The following is a 12601-nucleotide window of genomic DNA, read 5'->3' as shown; positions in this document are numbered from 1 at the left end:
ACACATAAATAACCACATAAAATTAAAACAGAGAAACCCCTGGTAGTGGCACCTGCCTTAATGATCTACCAGGTACCAATCCATGGTCTACTAGAACAACATTGTAAAACCAACTTGCACATACCAACTAAAGGACCCCAAATTCAGTAACAAAGGGAAATGAATTTACAGTTTAGGTAAATGGTGCCACTTAAACCTTTACAAGCTTAATTAATTCATTATCTTGGAAACCTTTTCATCTGTATAGTTGAAAAAGTCTAACATAAATTACATCATAGTATTATTCAGAGGATTGAATCAAATCAAACAGAAATCAGTGAGGACCATTTCAGGAACAAAATCAAGTGCTTAAAATGGTAGCGGTTATTATTGTGGATAATGAATTTCTGTATTGCTATTTGCAGTTACTGAAGAAGTAACTATTTCAATCAATAATGACTTAAAATTGTGGCACATACTAACTTTTCGACAGCAGAACGTTTCTGAGATTTCCCTTGGTAGTTCAAAGCCATTTTGGTTTCCATCCCAGTGTAAACAGCAACTCCTAAAGAATAGCAGAATAGAATAACAACCTGGTTATAGGTAAATCTGTTAGCCAATCTCTTACCTGTTTGGTTCTGTGAATTCTTCAGTCTATATGGTATGAGTTGTAAGTCTTTCTACTCATTAGCTGATATATCACTTATATTAAAATTTAAATTGTAAAAAGTATCATTCATGTTAGTTTATTATCTTGTAAATTATGAACACATAAGTATACATTGATAATAAAGGAGCGGTATCTGCCATATTCACTTTTAAACATGCACTATTTATTCATAGGCTTTATGAAACTCATTTTAACAGCATATTTTTAAAGTTGTTCACCATATATCTTCTTGGTATTTTTAAGTGTAGCTCCTTTCAGCAAAAGATTTTCAGGTCCCAAAGACCTAAAAGAAAAATAAGCACAGTTTATTGAAACAGTGTACAATATCATCCATGCTGGGAACAGATTTTGCCCTGAGACACATCTATCTAAAAGGGGTTCAGAATGTAACTATTTCTACCATATGCTTACTCCCTAGGATAAGCAGAATGATCCCTCCATCTGAAGTGACTTGAGGGTACAGCCAGATGGAAGCATAGTAAGGAGAAGCCAGCAATATGCAAAGGTAAAGAAATGCACAGAAGGACCAAAAATTATGAGTTATTATACACAGCAAGACAAGATCTAGAAGAATTGAGAAATAGAGGGTCACAGATAAAAGACTGGGAAGGAAAATGCCAAGCTGCAAAAATACAATGACATCTTTGTATAGAATAAGCCTGACTTGGAAGATTAAGGCAAAGTGAAAAAGCTGAGACAATAAACTTCATGATAAAAGAGGAAAGAAAGCATCCTGTTTGTATGAATTGCCTCGTACATGATTAACCGTAAATTTTATTTAGGTCCACGTAATTCTTCTAGCATTTTCCTTACTGCCTAGACCCTTAATTATTCTCCCATAAACCACTATTTTCCAACTTTATTTTTAACCTTGTCAGCCACTATACAATCAAGGAAAAATATGCAATGTAATGTCTACAACAGGTTTGGAAAAGCAGTCAACAGGTATAGAGCTCTGTTCTTTATTTTTAAACTAAAACTTATATATATATATATATATATATATATATATATATAATATATATATATATTGTGGTTATGTGGGTGCATATGCCACAGGGTATGTATGTGAATTGATCAGAGGATAACTTTATGGAGTAAGATCTTTCTCCTTTAAAGTGGATTCTGGGGATTGGACTCAGGATAACTAGGCTTTCATGGCAAGTGTCTTTATTGGTTGAACATTTGGCTAGTCCAATGGTGTGATTTAACAAAGGAGATCTCAGCTCTTGGGATCCCATGCCTTTAATCCCAGGATTTGAGAGGTAGAAAAGGAAGAAGCACAGTGTTTCAAGAGAGAATTTGTCTCCAGCCACATTTAGGAGAGCATAGCAGTCTGGGATTGCAGTCTGAGGCTTGGTGAGCACAGGATTGTCATTTCAGCTTAGTAGAGGTAAGAGCCAGTTGCTGGCTGCTTTGCTTCCCTGATCTTCACCTTAAACCCCTTATCAGGCTCTGGATTTTTATTTTCCTGTTACACCATGAGCTCTCTTCTTTTGGAAATGCTATACATTATTTCAATAATAATCTCCTGCCCAATAGAATGAGACCTTACCACCACAACCAGACTAATCACAAGGTTACTTAGTTATCTTCTTTGTACTTAATTTAAGGAAAGGCATTTGACTATTTTAGTGGGTTGAAAAGAGATATATCCCTCCTTCCAAAAGGATAAATAAAAGGAGTAACAAACTAACCTGGCAACAGCCTCAACACTATTACTATAGATACTGATTCGCCCAACAAACCTGTTAAAAACAAAAACAAAACATAGTAACAAGTGAAAATTCAAATACCAGTAATTGGAAATGCTTCAGATTACAAATAATGAAAAAAAAAGGAATGGATTTAAAATTCTGTGATGCTTCTGGAAAATAGTTACATTGAAATAATAAATTATATACCATTTAAATACAACCTTTAAATAATATTATAAACTGTAAGAGTATAAAAATCATTTAAAATTAACTGAAGTTCTACTTGGTATATACAAAGAACCTTATATATCTTTTTATAAATAACATGGCTTTTAATTTAGATACATGTGAAGAATGCTTTCTGATACTATACACAATTTTCAAAATGATTAGTTCAGTGGTTTTTACATATGAGCCTGCTTATGAATTACAGGTGTGGAAAGAAGCTTTTTAAAATAGACTTCTGGGTCCTATCCTTAAGGTTCAGTGTCAGATTTTCAATTGATATGGTATGGCTAATCTCAGGTCCAACTTTTAGGAATTACAGACAAGGAGCACTTGACTATGTCACATTAAAAATGTTTGTATATGGCAATTGATCTGATCCAAGCACTTAATATGGCCAGACACAAGGTAACCTACATTTTTGCAAAGTAGGATAAAAAGGCCTAACCCCTCCTTAACAATACTTCCATACTTACTTTGTAATTTGCATTATAGTGTTTTCTTTATAGAAAATAGTTTTACTATAATATATTATATAGTTCACATACCTTTAAAACATTTAGATTTTCAATATATTTTAATTCTTGAGAATTTCATACAATGTATTGTATTTTGATAGTATTTACCCCTGCAATTTCTCCCTATCCACATCCCTACCCCTCAAAATCCATGCCTTCTTTTAAAAACTTATTTATTTTTAATTGTATGAAGCTAAGTGTATCTTTGTGTTTGTGCATGTGAATGAATGTGCACAAAGTAGCCGGAGGCATCAGACCCCCTGTATCTATAAGTGGTTATGAGGAGTCTAATGTATGTGTGTGTTATGCATGCTCTTAATCACTGAGTTACCTCTGTAGTGCCTCAGTTTTAACATTTTTATATACAAAATAGGAAGCTCTATCCATTCACTTTATGTTAATTGTGAAAGAACTGAACTAAATAGATGCTGAAGATACAATAAACTGAAAAGGCATATTCTTTGCCCTAGGAAAGGTAAGTAAATTTCATAAATACAGTACAAGTGATCAAAGTGGTAGAAATACTTGACATTCTGAAGTCACACTGTAGGGATTCAACTTAGGTAAATTAGAATAATCTTGCCTACCCTAAAGGCTACTGTAAAATCTGGGGTTTTCCCTTATAAATATGCAGATATATATGTGTATGTATAGATGTGTGTGTATCATATTGTAACATATACACATATTCTCAGGTAGAATAAGCCACTCCCTCTTCTGTGATTTCATGGACTTCACATACATCTTTATTAATGTACTGTAAGCTTAGCTTTAACGGCTAATATTCTTTGTTTATTGAGTTCCTTGAAGATGGAGAAAGTTTTTTTGTTTTTGTTTTTGCTTTTTTTTTTTTTTGCTTGTGGCTCTAGCTCTTAGTATCAAGGTAAACATAAAAAAGAGAAAGAGGAAACAAGGAATGAAGTGTGTGTGTATGTGGGGTGGGGTCAACATTCTCATAGTAGGATGTATTTCTTTACTGTGCCATATTTTGAGTAAACCAAATCCAGCCATTTGGTCCTCCATTGTGACCAGCAACATGAATGAGCATGATGGTTTGCCTGTATAGTGAATGTTCCCTGCAACAGTGGTAGAGAATGAAATTAATTAAAAACGATTGCTACCCCCTCAGCAGTACCATACCCTAATTAAACTAACCAGTCCTAGAAGCTAATGACAAGCTCTTTGACAATCCACAATGCATGTTAATCAGAAAACACACATCCATGAGCCAGAAGAAAACATACCATATTTTAATTGTCCTTGAACTTAATGGCTTATTGTGAACAACAAATGGCCTATTGCAATCTTCAGTTCATCATAATCATTAATAAGAAAGATGCTGTGCTTACTAATTGCATTGTCCCGTATCCTCTTTCTTGTTTCATGTTGGGTAAGATGCAAAAGGTTTATTTTTGTTTTAATTAACTCTGGGAACTCCATTAGTCTAATAGATGATGCTTGGGGTAACAATCTAAAAAAAACTGATAGCCATGTTTACAAGTAACATAAAGAAAAGAAAACATAGGATGCCTGGGCCCATAATGAATTATCTCAGGCTGGTAGTGAGCAATGCTGATTTGATTCATTTCCTTTCCAGGAGGAAGAACAGCTCATAAAAATATATGCAAGAGTAGACTGGCAAGTAAGTAGTGGGTGTTTCTTTGCTATACTGGTGGCAAAAAAGAAGCAGAGCCAACAGACAGCCATAAAGTTAAACAAGGTGCTTACTTGTAGAGGTCAGGCTGAGGCTGTTCACATTCAATTGTTGCTCGGAGGTTATCAATGGATTCGGCTGTACACAGTGCAATGGTATCTCGGACTGCATAATGTGTCTATATGAAAGCACAAAATAATAAAATATAAAGTTATTTCTTTTTTATAACTGTATAGCCAACTGATTTCAGAAACAGCACATTTTAGAGTAAGAGGGTTAAGCAGAACATTACAAATGTTGATGGATATTTTACACCAAATGAATCGCAGGATACCATTCTTAAAATACATTACAAATAACTAAGTCAACCTGCTCCAAAAGGATTTCAAAGGTAAAAGAAAAACAAAAACTTTCCTTTGCACTGACACTGGAGCATATATTACATTTGTAGTTTGCATATAATTATGTGAAATCCCCCTGAAGATTTTAATATATTTTTTCTTATATATAAAACCAAGATTTGAAAAGAAACATTAATGGTTTTATTACATAAACAGTTTAGAGATTTTTTGAAACTGTTCAATATGGGCATATTTTATATAGGAATAGAAAGATAATGTCTTATATTCAATGATTATGATATTCCACACACACACACACACACACACACACACACACACACACACACATATATATATATATATATATATATATATATATATATATCATGCTCTTAATTGATCCGTAATGCAAGACAAGCTCCAATGATCCTATTTACTGTGAACAAATGTTAATGAAGATTCAAGTATTACACTACCTATGCACAAGGGAAAGCTGTTGACACAGTCTTTAGGGATATTAGAGAACTTCTTGCTTTACATTTAAAACTGTTACCTGACTTCTGACTTATTGCCATTTAATGAATAAAAGAACACCGAAAATTTTCTTCCTCTAAACAGTATTTTCAATGTTAGAGAATCTTTAGGTAGATTTCTCTATCTTGCTAATTCCTAAAAATATAACTCAGTTTTTGAGCAGATAAGACACCAGTAATTTGGTGTCATGTGCTTGACACACAAAATCAGTAAACAGTAACAAGCAAAGCTTTTATTTCACATTCTGAGTCCTATTCCTTAACTCCACAGGGAAAGAAATAGGAGACCTCCCCAAAGATATGCCTGGATGTGAGCTCATTAATTAGTATTACTACGATGCAGTACTGGTCCAGAATCCCCTATGTAGATCATGCTGGCCTCAAACTCAGAGATTTATTTGTCTCTGTCTCTCAAGTTCTGGGATTAAAGGCATGTGCACCACACTGAACCAGAATTACTCCTTCAATGCAGCATAGAAAGAATAAGTCTTTATGCCCTGTGGAAAACTGGATCACAACATCCAAAAACTGGCTTTGTTAGAAAGTACCAGCAGAGTAAAATTATCATCTATTTTGATTAAGTTGGCTATAACATACTTAAAACTCCTCCTAGTTACAATAAATAACACATTGATTAAAGTATATCCTAAGGTATTAAATCATGTAATCAAATTACTCCACATTAAACTAGCTATATCACAGGAAAAGCTATATTTATTTTCATTGGTGTTTTGGCTATATGTACATCTGTGTACCACTTTTGTGTCTAGTGTCTGAGCAGATCAGGGCATGCCAAAGCAGGTCAGGGAGTTGGATTCCCTGGAACTGGAATTGGAGCTGGCTTTCAGCTATTATTTAGGTTCTAGGAACTGCACCCATTTCCTCCAGAAGAGCAGTCAGTCCTCTTAACTATAGTACTATTTCTCCAGACCCAGAATAAATCTTTGAAACAAAAATATGCCACCCTCTAAAAATAAAAATAAATGAATTATAAAGTTACAATACTTAAAGTTGTTTTTGTAGTTATATAGTTTTAGCTCACAAGTATTCTCATTTATAAAAACATAGGGTGAAAAATAGCTCAGTAGTAGCTCTACTGTGTATGTAATGAGCCAAGAATTCAGTCCTAAGTACAACAACAAAAAAAGCCTAACTAACATGTTAATTGAATTTTATCAATATTAGAGTGGTGCTATAAAAATTGTGATGGCTTTTTGTTAGGGCATGGTTCTCTACCCCTTCCCAATGTAAACCTATTCTCCAAGGTGGGTGTTTACTTAGAAGCTCGAATACAGTTACATAACCACTGTCTCTAAATATAAATATACTTACATGAATGGTAAAACTGAGGTAAAGGATTAAAGAGTATTAGCAGACAGTACTGTCACATTAACCATTCTTAGAATAAAATGCTCAAGTCAGATTTAAGTCTCATTACCTTGCAATTAGATTCACCATCAAGACTGGCTGTAGTGACATAACAGGTTCCATCAGTTGTGCAGGATGACAGAAGAATAAGATCACAGGGAAAGGTTTCATCTGCCTGTACTTCTACTACATCACCAACCTAAAATAACAGGATAAATATTTTAAATTCTAAACAAATCATTCTGTATACCACACATTAAAGCTAAAACTTTACTAAGAGACATCTACAGATTTAAGACTTTGGGAGTATCTTAGCATTCTACACCACATGCAAAGAAATGAATGGCTATTACTGAACATTCAGAATCCTCTTTAAGGTCATAAGGACTGAGGATGCTTTCAAAGTATCTTAGCACTGTTGTGTAGTAAGTAATTCTGACATCTATGTGTTCTGTGTTCTCTGATATTCCTGAAACTGATATGTAATAAGAATTTCTACTGTCATTTCAAGAATGAAGCTAGAAAATCTATAGGTTTCAGGTTACTTATTTCATGACCAGAGTCCTCCACATTTTCACTTTGAACCACATATATTTTATCATATTTTGCCAGCAGTTATGATTATTGGGTTCCTTCTTTAGTGTTCAAACTACTTCAGCTATTTGAGAAAAGTATCAATTTTCCTCATAATTGGCGGGGAGAGGGTGTTCTTAGGTCAGCTTTCCAAGAATTCGTCCATCAAAGAACCAGTTAATATAACAACAAGAATCTCTTATCATCAAGCATCCTGAACCCAAGTAAAAGAAAAACTTAAGAGATGAAATCTTGAACAATTCAATGATGCAGAGAACAATGCATAAAAGTGAAGACTTTTAAACCTGAGTTCATGTCCCAGCTTTGTTACTAAATAATATAACCTCAGGTAAATGTCTTAGATGATTCCAATGATTACAGAAGACTGATGTTTAAAATTGTGAAACAAGCAAAACATTAAGTAATATGCACATATTAACTATCTGATGGGTATCAATAATACTTATTAATGCAATGTAACCATTTTATTCACAAATTGAGAATACCAGAGTATATTTCTTGAGAAAGACATAAGAAAGTCTTCAGATAACACTTCCCAACAATTTCCATGACAAACTACAGAGAAAAAGACCCTGTTTTTTTTTAAAACAAAACTTAAAAAAAAAACTCAAAAATCTATAAGACTATTACCACTAATCATAAATACACTATAAACAATCTACAAAACAATATTTTTAAGTTCATCAGAGGGCTGAACATACAGGAGAGGTAAAGAGAGGCAACTGATGATCATAGAATGCAAGTCACATTCACAGAAGTCAAAGCCTGTCACATTGACCTGGATACACTGACGGTGAATGCTCAACTAATATATGAAATTCTTTTATTTTTGTAGTATGATTTGGGATATTATGGTATGGATTTTAGGCCTATTCAAATGGAAAAATGATTGTCTTTGTTAATATAAATAAATATCCAAGAGTGCCAGAATGAAAAATTATAATTAAATTATTTTTAAATATTACTTTATTTTTCAAATGTTTCCTTCCACAGTTACATAAATGCTTAGGTTATGATATAACAATAGCTATACTTAAATATACAGAAGAAATACCACAATGGGATAGGCCAGGCAGGCTAAGGAATTTAGGCTTTACCCTGAAGCCAAAGGAGAAGGCAACTGTTAAGGAAAGAGAATGACTCAATCAACTCATAGTTTGTTTCTATTTATCATTTAAAAACATTTCAATAAATGTGTATCTGTGTTTTGCATACATGTATGTAGGTGCACTGCATGCATGTCTGGTGATTGCAGAGACCAGAAGAGGGTGTCAGAACCTCTGAAGTAGAGTGAAGGATAATTGTGAAGAGCTATGTGGGAGTTAGGAATGGATCCCAGGTAATCTGCAAGAGTAGCAATTGTTCTTAACCTCTGAGTCATCTCTCCAGTCTCTCTTATCATTTTTAAAGGGAGCTGGCAAGATGGCTCATCAGGCAAAGACACTTACTACCAAATGCAATGGCCCCAGTTCAATCCCTAGGACCCACATAGTAGGAGAGAACTGAGTCCTACAATTTTTCCTTTGATCTCTTTACATGAACACCACAATATACATCCATGTATACCACATACACATGCAAATATATATATATTATATATATATATATATATATATATATAGAGAGAGAGAGAGAGAGAGAGAGAGAGAGTGTGTCTCTCTGATACAAAAGGTACTATTAGCTTTCCCTTCATTGGTGGCTATGTAATATTGTGTGATATTTTGTTAGTGTTCTACAAATAAAGCTTGCTTGGAGTCAGAGGGCAGAGTTAGCCACTAGCTGACCAAAATTAACCACAGACATTTTGGAAGGTGGAGGACAGATAGGAGAGGAAGTAGTAAGGCAGGGTGGAAAGGGATCTGGCTCTCTGTTTGAAAGAAGGAACAAAGCAGGCAGGGAGGACTAGTGGCTTTTCTGCTTTGCTGATCTTTCAGGCTCTAACCCCAATCTGATTCCTGAGTAAAGCACATGTGCAGTGCCCACAAGCCAGAATGGGGCATTAGATTCCCTGAGATTGGAGTTATAGATGGTTGTGAGCTACCATGTGAATGCTGGGAATCAAACCAGGGTCCCCTGGAAGAACAATCAGTGCTCTTAACCATCTTCAGCCCCAGATGACCTGTTTTATAATACCAAGGGAACACATGAGGAAAAATGTGTAACAGGAATAACAAAAACCCAGAGACAGATATTGGAGTTCAAGCTGAAGATCAGAAAAGCAAAGTAGCCACCCACTAGAGCATTCATATCTCTACTAAGCCTGGGATGATCCTGACCTCAAAGTGGCTGGAAACTAACTGCCTTCCTGTCCCCACTGTGACTGGAGAATGAATGTCAGCTCTGAGACCCTGCTGTTTCCTTATATACCTCGCTACTGCTGGGATTAAAGGCATGAGCTCTGCATCTCTTTTAGACTGACTTATTCTCATGTAGTCCTAGGTGGCCTTGAACTCACAGAGATCCATCTGCCTCTGTCTCCTGACCCTGGTCTCTATGGCTGACTAGTGTGGCTGGTTATGCATTCTGGTCTTCAGAGGCTTTACTAGATCATAAACAATTTACTACCATAAAACTGACTATCATAAAAGTGATTAATAAGAAAAGAAACCAACAAACAAATGAACAAAGTAGAGCAGCAGAAATAGCATACTCACTAGGGCTTTATGTATGATGGGCAAGTTTCTACAACTAAACTATGAGCACTATAAGTAGTACAGACATTAAGAGATCAATAAGTTGCCCAACATGTTCTTGAACTTGCACTGTTTAGGGCAGGAAGGACTTAAACATGTGAGGTCTCTGCATCCCGACTGTCAGAGATTACAAGTCTCTAACACTAGAATCAACAACAATTTTTAAATAATTTTTTATATTTTAATTAACTTATTGCATGTATATGATGCATGTGCGCACAACCACAGTTAATACTTGGAGGTCAGATGAAAACTTTTGGGAGTCAGATCTCCTCTTCTACCATGTGGATCTTTGGAACTGAACTTAGATCATCAAACATGGTAGCAGATGCCTTTACTCACTTAGCTATCTCACTGGCCCTTCAATAAATTATTTTTTTAATTAATTAAATTATTCATTTATTTTACATCCAGAACACAGTTCCCCTCCCTCCTCTGTGGAATATTCCTTTACATTGTGTGAATATATGTCACCGTGATTGGTTTAACAAAAAAGCTAAATGACCAGGATTCTCAGGGCAGAGAAAATGATGGGGAGGAGAAGGGCAGTCTGGGGAGTCATAAGGAGATGCAGAGAAAGCAGGAGATGAACTTGTCATACTCAGAAAAGGTACCAAGCCACATGGCAGAGCATAGATAAGATATATGGGTTAATTTAAGTTAGAAGAGCTAGTTAATAATAAACTGAGCTTTAGGCCCAACATTTGTAATTAATAATAAGTCTCTGTATGGTTGTTTGGGATATGAGTGGTGGGACAGAAAAGTTAACTTACGCTCCTCTGCTCCCATTCCCTTCTCTCAATAAACTCCTCCTCTGTTTCTGTACAGAAAAGGGAAGGCCTCCCATGGTAGTCAACAAAGCATGGCATACACATCAAGTTGAGATAGGACTAAGCTCCTCCTTCTGCGTAAAGGCTGGGCGAGGCAACGCAGCATGGGAACAGGTTCCCAAAAGCCAACTAAAGTGTCAGAGACAGACTTCACTCCCACCGCTAGGAGTCCTACAAGTAGACCAAGCTATACAACGTTCACACATATGTAGAGGGCCTAGGTCAGTCCCATGTGGGCTTCTTAGCTGTCAGTCCAGTGTCTGAGCTCTTATGAGCCCAGGTTAGTTGTCTCTGTGGGTTCCCTTATAATGACATTGACCCCCTACCTACCCGTTGACTTAAGGATTACCAGAGCTCAGCCCAGTGCTTGGCTATGGATCTCTGCATCTGCCTCCATTAGTTACAGAAGGAAGCTCTCTCGTGACAATTGTGTAATGGGGACCATTTTGGGGTCAGGTAGAAACCTGGTGCAAGGGAAACTCCTACAAATCTACAAGGATGACTCCTGCTAAGACTCCTAACAATAGTGGATATGTAGCCTCAATTGACTATCTCCTTTAAGCAATTCTTAAAGGCTAGGTATAAGCTACTATGACAGTTTAGAATCAACACAAGCTTGAGAGTTATGAGTGCACCATTTCTCAGCTCTTTTCCACAGGCTCCCACTGTGCTCATGAGAAGGTGTGAGGAACTAACAGGACCATCTTTACTGATCAGCCATAGGAGTGATTAGCTGCTATGGGGAGACAGGCAGGCACAAGGCATGCCAGTATCATGGACCCTTCTCTTATAGGAAGCAAAAAGCTGATTTACATCTAGGGCAAAGGTAGGGAAGAGGCAGAAGAAAGAAAATGCAAGCAAGCTGCTGCATGAGATAAGATAGGAAGCCAATTTATACCAAGGAGCTGAGTACCATGAGAGATGGAACTGTAAGACTAGAAAAGTACTATACTGTATAAAACTCAGGTGCATAGTGCTTGGCCAATGTTGAGATTGGTACAGGAGAATGAATAAATTACTCTGTTCCTATCTGGAGTTTCATAGTGAGTAACAAATAAAAACAGCAGTATACTGTTTTGAGAGAGAAGCAAGGCAATGGAAAGAGGCATCTACTGTTGTTAGTCAGGCCATCTAGAATATGTTAAAGGAAGATGGTGGAAAAGTAACATTAGAAAAAAACACTAGCACCCCAGGTCCAACACAAAACGCAGGATAACTGCAATCAATCTTTCAAAAGAATGTAAAGCCCAGTAGTGTATTAAGATAACAATAATTGCGGGGTGTTGGTGATACAGGCCTTTAATCCCAGCACTCGGGAGCCAGAGGCAGGCGGATCTCTGTGAGTTTAAGACCAGCCTGGTCTACAGAGCTAGTTCCAGGACAAGCCTCCAAAGCCACAGAGAAACCCTGTCTCGAAAAACCAAACAAAAAGATAATAATAATAATAATAATAATAATAATAATAATAGTAATAATAATAATAATAATACCTAACTCCT

The 12601-nt window shown here is 35.9% G+C and overlaps 1 protein-coding gene across 4 annotated transcripts in view; it reads right to left on the bottom strand.

Moving 5' to 3' along the window:
* Atp11c (ATPase phospholipid transporting 11C) overlaps positions 1-12601 on the bottom strand; it is a 179564-nt gene that overhangs the window by 78219 nt on the left and 88744 nt on the right. For all 4 annotated transcript variants that reach the window (XM_027433416.2, XM_027433414.2, XM_027433415.2 and 1 more), the window contains exons 6-10: positions 7056-7184; positions 4818-4921; positions 2347-2397; positions 868-932; positions 463-544 (exon numbers count right to left, since the gene is read on the bottom strand). In XM_027433416.2, the coding sequence (XP_027289217.1) occupies positions 463-544; positions 868-932; positions 2347-2397; positions 4818-4921; positions 7056-7184 (431 nt within the window). The remainder of the gene's footprint in view (positions 1-462; positions 545-867; positions 933-2346; positions 2398-4817; positions 4922-7055; positions 7185-12601) is intronic.

This window comes from Cricetulus griseus, chromosome X (genome assembly GCF_003668045.3).
Source record: "Cricetulus griseus strain 17A/GY chromosome X, alternate assembly CriGri-PICRH-1.0, whole genome shotgun sequence".
In the NCBI taxonomy this organism is placed as follows: domain Eukaryota; kingdom Metazoa; phylum Chordata; class Mammalia; order Rodentia; family Cricetidae; genus Cricetulus; species Cricetulus griseus.
This window is presented reverse-complemented; position numbering and strand designations above follow the sequence as displayed.